General features: G+C 46.3%; 2 protein-coding genes across 2 annotated transcripts; both read left to right on the forward strand.

The window, feature by feature from the left end:
* Positions 1 to 5,069: 5,069 nt before the first annotated feature.
* PADG_07178 (uncharacterized protein) lies at positions 5,070 to 5,436 on the forward strand (the record flags this gene model as incomplete). The annotated part of the gene is made up of 2 exons (XM_010764140.1): positions 5,070 to 5,140; positions 5,223 to 5,436. 2 exons carry the CDS (start codon positions 5,070 to 5,072, stop codon positions 5,434 to 5,436), a joined length of 285 nt encoding a protein of 94 aa, XP_010762442.1.
* Positions 5,437 to 9,099: 3,663 nt separating this feature from the next.
* PADG_07179 (uncharacterized protein) lies at positions 9,100 to 10,933 on the forward strand (the record flags this gene model as incomplete). Its single annotated transcript, XM_010764141.1, has 8 exons — positions 9,100 to 9,391; positions 9,463 to 9,666; positions 9,731 to 9,813; positions 9,870 to 10,049; positions 10,107 to 10,199; positions 10,268 to 10,436; positions 10,516 to 10,760; positions 10,886 to 10,933. 8 exons carry the CDS (start codon positions 9,100 to 9,102, stop codon positions 10,931 to 10,933), a joined length of 1,314 nt encoding a protein of 437 aa, XP_010762443.1.
* Between the last annotated feature and the right edge of the window lie 185 nt (positions 10,934 to 11,118).

The following is an 11,118-nucleotide window of genomic DNA, read 5'->3' on the forward strand; positions in this document are numbered from 1 at the left end:
ATCGCCCTATTATAATATTTAATCGCCTGTTTCTTCTGGTTTGGGTGGAACTTTATGTCCCGGTCTGGGGCGATGTTGTATGTGCGTGGACGCACCCGGTGGTTCAACTCGACATCAAAATTTTGCGTCATGGCATCAAACACCATAGTGATTTCTCTCCTCCCGTTATTTTCGGAGCCTAGAATCCTAGATATCAATTCCACATTTCCCTGAACGATGGTTATTGATTGCTTACACTGAATGACTGGATATGCTGCCGAAGACATACAAAACCCAGGTCTTTCATCAAGAGCAGGCTCATCAGCCACAGTCCAATTCTCGTAGGTGCCAGTGTTTAACTTGGTCTCTACGCTACCGGAACACAAGAATGCCAGAATAACAATGGGTACGGCGGTGATGCGATTTTTGTCTGACAGCCTCTGTGAGAGCATAATATCCCCACTCAAACACGTGCTTTTTCCAAGTTACTTCTTTTATACCCTCCTTCGGCTTGAGAAGCAACTCAATTTCAACACCAGATGCAAGGGTGGCAATAGGAGAAAACATTTTCAGGACTATCTGCAAAGGGAAGTAAACAAAGAATTGTCAAAACTAGACCATGGGCTGAAAATGGCTTGAATAAAAGTGACTGAAGATGGTGGGGAAAAGAAGACTTAGTTGCGTATGCTTTTAGTAATAGAAGTGTGGGCTCTGCAAAAGCGTGTTACTGGATATCAGTGAGATAGATGTGAGGTTCTCTATCTTCGTCAGTATGGGATTTGTTGGAGAGAACAATTAGGCCAACATGCTCGCTCACTGCGATCATAGACTTAAGAGCCAGAAGCTAAGAACAGAGCGAGCAAATGAACTGAACATATCCATCACGGAAAAAGTTTACTGCGAAAGCAGAACGCTTGGAGATACTGAAACTGACATTGAATGCCATTTGAGAAGGGTATTTATTCTCAAGAGAGCCAGAATTGAGGTGGGAGTAAGAACCCATTTCACACGAAGAACTGAGTGGCAAACGAAAAATAGATAAATAAATAAAGGGGAAGCTTTAAAGCCCCTTGGCTGCTACACCGCATATGCTCGAAAATCGTGACTTTCCACTGCTGTCTTCGTATGGGAGCATTTGCTCAAACCCAGAAGAAAGCGAAAGCATTTCGCTCGGCTAAATTTGGAAAATAGGAACACCCTCTGCTTAGCTTGCTCTCAAGTGAACCATCATATCCACCAAACTATTGGGTAATGGGAACATTTCGAGTCACTGCCAGGACGATTTTCGGTGTGCTCTAATTTCCCAAGACGTCACATTGTTAATATCCCGAGGTCCATCCGGTGGCAGTTTGGCGGGGTAACTTTAGAGTTTGAGGCTTCCTTATTCCACGGCGCTTGCGGGCCTTGGCGTCTTAGCATCAACTAGCCCATCTTCCTAACTTTGACGCCAACTTAGTTACTACGATTTTTGAATTCATCCCTGGGAATATCAGCATATCTTCCACTTCTAAGCTGTAATGCATAAGTGGATGAGCTCTCTGTTTTTCAGCAATCAACCGGTAATTTTTGATGTATGGTTGAATGCTTGTTAGGAGAAGTAATCATTGATTGAAGTAGTTAACTCACTATTCCAGTATAAAAACAATCCAACCAACATCCTCCCCATCGGGGTGGGTTCAACCACTTGGACGTGACGATATTCCTGGTTTACCACAAACTACTACTTATTTTGCTGTCAATACTAATTTCTTAGTTCTCCAAAATTCGTAGTCCTTGGGAAAGCTGAATCTTTATTGATCCCGTAAGGCAAACACTGGGAGAGGAGCTCAACTTGAAAGTATACCAAGTTAAAACCTAGAGAAATTTTTCCATGGCTCGCTGATGCATTCATTGGATGCTAAATGGGGTGGTCAATGACGAGGGAAGATCATGGACTGGAACTTGCATTTCATGTCATCGTCTTCAAAGCCGGTCCAGTCTTGTCTGTTGAAAATGCTAATGGACATTCACCAGACTTGTGAATGGCTGGCGAAATGTGCAAGCGGGGAGGCATTGGGTCGAGAGACAGAGATTACAAACACAGAGAATTGGGATCAGTTGAGGCCTTGTTAGAGCATAGTCACAGAGACAGCTGAAATAATAAGAAGAGATGCATGTACTTTGCACCGTTGACGGATACTATACTTATTCTAATCACATGCCTTCCCTTTATATAGCGTAGATCTCGGCTAGCTAGTTCAATCCTTACAACAACGTTATTCTTTCAAGACACACCGATGCCTGGTTCTGAGGATAAAGTTGACTCTACGGTAATGGGTCCGGCCGATGACTGAATATGTGTCCAATGGGTTAACTTGAATATTACGAGGATAAAATCCCGTCGAAATTGCCACTTGATTTATTGCGCAAGAGAACCTGTTAAGCACCTCTTTGGAAGTGCGAAGTCGAAGATAACTAAGAATTACGTGGACCTTTTTTTTTTTTTTTTTTTTTTTTTTTTTTTTTTTTCTTTTGACAATTTGGAACACCCAAAGTTCAGAGTAAGAGATTGGGAACCCATCTGGACAATTAGTGGCGGCTTCTGTGTATAGCTGCCTGTCATCTACAACGTCATGCCATCTAGGAGTGGGGTAGTAGAAGTGCCAGACGGTTAGAGGCAGGCTTGACTTGTTGTTGTCCTTTAATACATATTCTACAGGTAGGTGAGCAACCGAGGATATCCGAAGGGACTGATACGGGATTCGCAAGGCCAAAGTATGCAGCAATTTCACGGAGGGTGGAAAAATCTCCAGCTATTTCGCATTACATAACTGACTGACTGACTGACTGCATGTTTCTTTTCAACTCTCCATACCCCCCCCCCATCCACGTCCTCAGAGTCACAGAACGAGATCTTAAAAGAGCCATCCCAAACTGAAACATCTGAAACCCTTGGAAGAAGGGGGTGGAGAGGAGAGGAGACTCGAAGAAATCACTCCCTCCCGGGCAAGGGATGCACGAACTTGGAACAGGCCGTTGGAGTGAGTGATATATGGATATAAATTTGGTACGCAGGCGGTCGGGGTAACTAGCGGCATCCCGTCAAGTTTTTGCGGCATAACGTATGGATGTATTTGGGCACCGGGTTATGCATTGATACGTGCCCTTAGCGTGCACAACCACTCCGTATATGGGATGTGACTTGTTATTGTTGTTTCTGTTCCATAATGCAAGAACGGAGATGCTGTGTGTTCCGTTGGACATTTTCTCTTCTTGTCCAACGTATGTGTGTATGTGAGTATGTGAGCATGTGTGTACTGCAGCACCTGTACACTACACTACAGACACGCCTCTGGGAAGTCACTGCCCTTTTTACGCCATGCAGGGTATCGTGTATGACGCATCATGTACGTGAAGTCACGTTGACTGGATATGCAGGCCTCTGGATGGCTGCAGGTAGTTTCTATGCCAAGCTGTCGGTGCATACTTGCATGTGTGGAACCAAACGGATTTTTTTGTTCGAGGTGAGTGATGTTATTGGAGGTTTTTTCTCATTGGTTGTGGTGAGAGTTTTTTTCTTTTTTTGGTTCCTGTTCTTCTATAACTAGTTAAGATGTATGAATTTTTAGTAGTTCGTCTGCCTGGACCTTACGTTGGCTGCTGTTGATAGGGCTGGCAGTTAACATCGGAAACTGTAAAAAGGGTTTCTAAGTCCACGGAACTCCGTGGAAAAGTGATATAAGTTGATAAGTAAACGAAATAACCGCCCGCCTTAGCGCTTCCATGACATCACAATCTGACGTGGAGTTCCCATGGGTGAGTTTGCGATGGGATCCAGGCGCCCGGTTCTGTTCGACGCGCTGCAGAAAGGGGGGTTACAACGAAATATTCCTCCATCTAACATGTGTAAGAGGCGGTTTCTCGTTTATTCTAAAATGTTCCATATGGGGCATTATTGTTATTATTAGTAATAATGAGTGGAAATGCATAATGGGTTAATAAGTTCCTGTAGGATAACTAGCTAGTTAGATGTAACTAAACACACGGGCCAAGTGATGACATGAAATTTTACCTATCTGCCCACGTACTTACGGAATAGGTTGCGGCAGATTGAGTCTTCCTTCGCATTTGAATTTCCCCCCCCCACCCCAACCTTTCACATTTTCCGTCTCTAGGCCAGGGCTTTGGAGGTTTGTCAAAGAATGATTAACCTGGGGGGTTCGTTAGTGGGAATTTCGGGAAAGAATCTTTTTTTGACCTTTGAATGTGACAATCCTCTGTTGATAACTAATGCGAAGGAAGCAAAGGGATATAATTGCAAGGCTAGGCTGTTCATTTAACCGGTGACGTGTGCTCCTCAGCCTTAGACTTGAGGTGAATTGAGAGTTGACCCCCCTTTTCAACATACGCAGCGTAAGAAGAGATTTCGTCCGACCATCCCTCACACGAGCAGATCATGCAAGTGATGAGGTTGAACTTCGCTATGACCATCAGCGCCCCGTGAATGTAGGGAAGCACCGAGGACTGGGGGAAAGATCTCATTATTGATCCAACAGGAGAGCCGGGGGGGTTAAACGATGTATCTATATATACATGCATAAAACGGGAGGGGTGTGTTTCTGCCCCATCCATGTTTCATCTGCCGGGTAATTATCAGCGTGTGTCGGTGTCAGCGACAATGTTGCAGTGGTGGCTGGTCGACGAGAGTAACTGTGGAAAATTTATGTAATATGGATAGGAGCCACCAGTGACATTAGGGTTCAGGCTGCTGTTGTTGGTTGGGGTTTGACAGGCTGCGGCTACATGTTTGTTTAGAAGAAATCTTCGTAGTGAAGCAGGGACAATAAATGTTTGGGGATACGACAGTTGTTTCTCTCGCATTTTCATGCAAACAGTGCAACTGATAAAATCTCGTAATCATCTTAGCTTGGCTATTTAGAAAGAGACAGATTTTTTCTTCCACTCTTGCGTTGCCTGCTGCAGCTAAGCTGGGGGGGGGGGGGGGGGGGGGGGAGAGGCGAACACGGCTCATTTCTCATTAGTGGAAACCTCCCTCATACGTGGCGAAGGGAAAGAAACGTAGATCCGTCCAGTAACTATATGAAACGACCATGTCGGGTCTTGATTTTCTTTCACTTTCCAAGACAAGATTCCAAGGTCAACAGGGGTTCCAACCTGGCCGGTTTGTGCATAAAATATATCATGTGAGTGGCAGCTTGCCGATAAATAATTCACTACCCAGCCACATCATGACACACCAATAGACACAAATCACACAACAACCACCATCACAGCCACACCTATCCACAACCACAACCCACATCGAACACCGACACCCGCCCGGTGCCGGAACGGTTCGCTCATTCAGCCTCTGCCAGCGGCCTGCGACCAGCATCTAACCTCCATCCAACCACCGCCATCCGCCAATCCCCTCAACCACCCCGCCAAGACTTACCACGGAAGATATCCCCAACCTAAATCTACCTCAGCTCTTGACCTCTCCTCCTCGAGACATGACAAGCCACGAGACGACATGAACCACAACACGAATTGACTTCGGGAAGGGGAAGTGTGATATAAAAAAAAAAAAAAAAAAAAAAAAAACCCTGGGTGGGTCGTAGGGGTGACGAGCGTGCTTAGTCTCATGCTAGTTGGGGAAGAGGGGAAGGGTGCGGGCTGTTTTATGTGGGTGGTTCGGTTATATGTGGAGTGGAGTCCCCAAGTGGGTGAGTGTTTTGAGTTTGGTGTGGATGTTGTGGGCGTTGTGGGTTTGTGGGCGCAAGTGCGAGTTGTGTGGATCTGTGGCATCCATCTCATTCTCCGCCATCCATCATGATTCAAGGGCTGCTTGAAGAAGGTTGGCACAGGTAACAACAGAACGGAGTGTAACTAGGCCCTCCAGGCTCCAAGGTCTCATGGATGGAGCGAGCGGAAGGGGCATAGTGTCGCCAAGGACGGTGGACTGTTGTGCAGCGTGAGAGTTGGATGAAAGCTGCAAGCTCTGACTGCTAACTACGTACGACTGGGATGTTGCAAGGTTACTGGTAACACTTAACATAATATCTTGACTGCCAAGGTGTGACCCTGGGCGACCTGCGCATGCAAAGACTCAAAGTATGACAGTAGACCAGGGCTGAAAAGGTTTGGCGGAAGAAGGTTTGAAAATGCGTTTTGCAAAAAAAGGGAAAAAGAAAACATGGGAAAAGGGTAAAAGGGAAAAAAAAAAAAAGGAAAAAAAAGAAAAGGAAAAAAAAAAAAAGAAAAGAAACATGAAAAAAAAAAAGAAAAATAGAAAAAAGAAAAAAGCTTCGGCTCCACAGCTTGGCAGCTTGGCTTCCCCTAGCCCTGCCTCGGTGACTTGGAACAGGGTACGGAGGTTCTTAGCGGCTCTACGGTTCCAAGGTTGCTGCGGGCTTAGCCGAATTGGGCCAAGTCGTTGGGATGGGAATCATGGGAATCACGGGATGGATCTATGTACCCCTGGTGGTGCCGATGTTGCCCTCTTTTCCTGGTCAGATCCATATGATTACTAGGTTATTCCCCCATCCCATTTCTCGATGCTGCTTAGTCATGGTATCGTTATTTCAGCAAACCAGCTTAGCTTGCCAGTAAGCTTGCCAACCAGTTATCGTTTCCCATCTTTAATAATCATTTGGAATGGAAATATATCTCAACACGAACTTATGGAGAAATCCGATCCAATTCCCCCGCTCAGCCACAAGAATTATTCCTCTCTTATTATAACTTCTGATTGCTCCCCACACCGCGTTGATTTTTCTGTGCAGCAAGTCATGTCATCGTATTTTCAGCCTTTCTTTCAATTGATTTTTTCTCTTTTCTTTCTTTCTTTCTTTCTTTCTTTCTTTCTCTCTTTCTTTCCTTTTATTTTTCCCTTCCTCTGCTTTCTCTGCTTCTGTTTCTAAAAAAAAAAAAAAAAAAAAAAAAAAAAAAGTTAGTCTCCACTTTAAACCCTGCCAACATCATCGTCCATCGTCAAAGGCCAGCTGTATATGTACATGCTTTCCAAGTGGCGTTGCGTGGCGTCGCCGGCGTCACTGGCGTGGGTTCTTCTTGGCGTGTTCCATTTGACATCCGTTGCTTCCACCCGGAAAAGGGTGAGTACATACATAACCACCAACCACCCACCACCCGTGGACCTTGCCCCGATAATATTAATACCCCCGCAAGTTGCAGGTGGGCTAGTCTGGGTCCCCCTGGAGCATGCTTATTTTTATTTACCCGGGTGGACCGAGGATGAGGATCACGCTGAGAATCGGCATAATATATATTTATATATATATATATATATATACCCAGATGTATAAAGATATATAAATGAGTTTCTCGTATTATGTACGGAGCAGATGACAGGATATTTATTATCAGCTCTGAAACAAAGTTCTCATCCGACGAGTGCTTCGTAAGCTCTGTATCGTTTAACTAGTTAGTTATATCTAGTTATTCAGCGTTTAAACTCTGCCGGGAAGGAGGGGAGGAGGGGGGCACAGCTTTGGCCTAAAGTTTGGCCGAAGATTTGAAACTAGCGAAGAAGCTCGGGGCGTGGCAGGCTGGCCCTAGTTGAACTACTCTTAGTCATATCAACGTATTTCACCGCTTACTTGGGATCACTCCCACACGTGATATAGTCTAATTTAATAAAGCATCAGTTAAAATATTATATGATCTTCCCTTCATACAGTTAGGTTTTTAATTCCCTTTCACAGCAATTTTTATAGAGTAATTCCCTGGTGCATACAGGCTCTCTTTCTGTTCTCTAGCTTAGGTCAAGTTATGGATTTCATATTTCCTCCAGTCGTCTGGAGCATGTGTATGACGCCTAGACAGAGCGCTTGCACCCTGTGTCTAGAAGCCCTGTATGTACTAGGCCCGGGAGGAAAGGGCCGTTAAAAGAGAGTTTTATATCAGGTGACGTGATGGTGGGTGCAAGTACGTTAGGTCTTCCCCTCGGTCTTCTTTGGTAAGCAAGGCCAAGCGTGCCCGAAGCAGGGGCCAGGGATCCCATGGGATGCTTTTGCCATTTGCTTGCCGTTGTCTGGGAAGCCTAGGAACGCCGAAACTCTCGCAGTGAGGCTATGCCTATTGGGGCTAGGCGGGGAGGCACCGACCAGCTAGTCCCGAGGAAGTCGCTGTGTGGCTCTGGAGTCTGAGGAAAGGTGCGAGTGGAAAGTGTGGAAAGTGTGGAAAGTGTGGAAAGTGTGGTAGCGCAAAGTGTAAATATGTAAATATGTTCCCCCATCTGATTGCCCAGCAACTCCCTTCCCACTAGCGCCGAATCTGCCCGTTCGCTGGCTGTCTCCCATCTCTCCCATCTCTCTCCCATTCTTTCCCATCTTTCCCAACCAAACAATTTTTTATTATCTGCTTCCTTCTGCTTCTTCCAGCCGGCTCCTTTCTGCTCCTTTGCTGCTTCTCCCTGGCCCCTCCACCCTCCTTGCTCCTTCCTTCAATTTCCTGCTGCATACATGTGACTCTCATCCAGTGACTTCCTTCGCCCATTCTTGCTTCTTTCTTCGTTGCTTGCCCTCGATTACACTTTCCCCCCTTTCTACGGTTCCGCCTTCCTTTCTTTCCTCCGCCCTCTCTCTCTCACTTCATCTTTACATAATCCACGCTGCCTGTCAATTCTTTCTTCTTGCCATCCGCCATCCCATCATTCTCTCTTTTCAATCCAACGTCACAACTACACCGGTGCAGCTACAGCGACAGCGACAGCGACAACTGCAAACTCCATCCAACATCCATCGTCATCTCACCCCCACCCGAGTTATCTGCTTCGTTATCTCCTTCGTCCCCTCACTTCATCGAATGCCTATCCGCCTCCTACCACTTCAGGAGGGGCTTTCCTCGCAGGTCGCTGACTCAGTAATCGCCTTACACTTTACGACATCCATCTTATCAGGCTCCGCCCTGAGAGGAAGAACGCATACATCCTATCTTTTCCCTTCCGTCTTTTGTCTTCCGTTTTGATATCGCAACATCACGTAGGATAAGACATAGCCACCGCAAAGAGAAAGACAGAGACAGAGACAGAGAGAGAGAGAGAGAGAGAGAGAGAGAGAGAGAGAGGAAAAGAAAAAGAGAGAAAGAGAGAGGGAAAGGGAAAATTCCAGAAGGAATACCATGTCCGCCCATGCACAGCCTTCGCCGCCTGGAGGTATCCATCCCCACCATGGTCCCCTCCCTGCCCATCCCCAGGTCAACGGCCATGTGCCCATTCAGGGCCAGCAGCAGCAGCAGCAGCAGCAACAACAACAGCAGCAACAGCAGCAACAGCAGCAACAACAGCAGCAACAGCAGCAGCAACAACAACAGCCGCCCCAACAGCAGCCGCAGCAGCCGCCTCAGAAACCCATTCCAAGCCCCGTCGCGCAGAAAATTGCTATGCTTAATGAGGGAGTGTGGTTGCAGATTGGTTAGTGGCTGATATATTTTATTTACACCTTCACATATATATCTCCCTTTATATGGTCTAACGTCTAATAGGAAGTTTATCCGAATTGATGGGTGATCTGGACGGCGCTATGAGCGCATACGAGCAGGCCCTTAGACATAACCAGTGGTCCATACCCGCTATGAGTGCCATCTCTTGCATATTGCGCACGAGGGAACAGTTTCAAAAGGCCATTGAGTATCTGCAGACTATTATCAAGCTGGATCCCACCAGTGGGGAGTCTTGGGGAAGTCTAGGTTGGTTCTCTCTCCCATTTTTCTTCAGTTTTTTGTTGGTATGTATATTTGCTAACCTGAATAGGACACTGCCATCTTATGATTGACAACCTGCAAGAGGCATATACTTCCTATCAACAGGCGCTGTATCATCTCAGGGATCCCCAGGTTCGTTGTCCTCATCCCTTCTTCAAACAGAATTCATTTACGAACAAAATTTCTAGGAACCGAAACTATGGTATGGAATCGGCATTCTGTACGATCGATATGGCTCCCTTGACCACGCGGAGGAGGCGTTTTCTCAGGTCATGCGCATGCAACCTGATTTTGAGAAGGCAAACGAGATCTACTTCAGACTTGGCATAATATACAAGCAGCAGCAGAAATTCAACCAGAGTTTAGAGGTGGGTGCCCCCGTATCTCGTCATCTGTAGATATTTTTACTGACCACAAAGATAAAGTGCTTCAAATATATCGTCACAGACCCCCCCCGTCCCCTCACCGAGGAAGATATCTGGTTCCAGATCGGCCATGTCCATGAACAACAGAAAGACGTATGCAATTACTTACCCTCCGCCTGATCTCTATATGTCTCATTGATACTGACCCCCGCGCTACACAGTACGACTCCGCCAAAGCTGCTTACAGACGGGTACTGGACCGGGATCCCAATCACGCAAAGGTATTACAACAGGTATTACAACAGCTCGGATGGCTCCACCACCAGCAGAGCAATAGTTATAGCAGCCAGGAACAAGCCATCGAATACCTAGAGAAGTCTGTCAAAGCAGGTAAGTCATTACTATTCCATTTATCCGAACCCAAACCACGCGATGATATTTGACTCTGACTTTCCCTTCCAATCTCTAGATAACGGCGACGCTCAGAGCTGGTATCTTCTTGGACGGTGCTACATGTCCCAAGCGAAATATCCCAAAGCATATGAGGCTTATCAGCAAGCGGTCTACCGTGATGGACGGAACCCTACATTCTGGTGCTCGATCGGTGTGCTGTACTATCAAATCAACCAATATCGTGATGCGCTTGATGCTTATTCCCGAGCTATCCGTTTGAACCCTTATATTTCTGAAGTATGGTATGATTTAGGAACCTTGGTAAGTTTCGAAACCTTATATTCTGTGCCAAACCTTGTTTTTGGCCCCCCCTGAATTTTTTAACTTTTTTTGTTCTAACATTCTGTACCTTGCAGGTATGAATTCTTGTAATAACTAAACAAAAGATGCCGTGGATGCTTTATCGATCGGCCCCGGGACCTAGACCCGACTGATGTGCACATTAAAAGCCAGGCTCCAACTCCTTCTAAGTGTCCAGGCAGGGGTGCTAACCAGGTAAAGCTCCGGTTCCTCTAGATGTCAATCTGCGCACATATCAACCCCGGGGTAAGGTTTCCTCGGGACTTGAAGGGGGGCTCGAACCTGGGGGTCCACCCTTCTCAAAGCCCGGCTCTTGCTG

This window comes from Paracoccidioides brasiliensis, assembly GCF_000150735.1.
Source record: "Paracoccidioides brasiliensis Pb18 unplaced genomic scaffold supercont2.10, whole genome shotgun sequence".
Classification (NCBI taxonomy): Eukaryota; Fungi; Ascomycota; class Eurotiomycetes; order Onygenales; family Ajellomycetaceae; genus Paracoccidioides; species Paracoccidioides brasiliensis.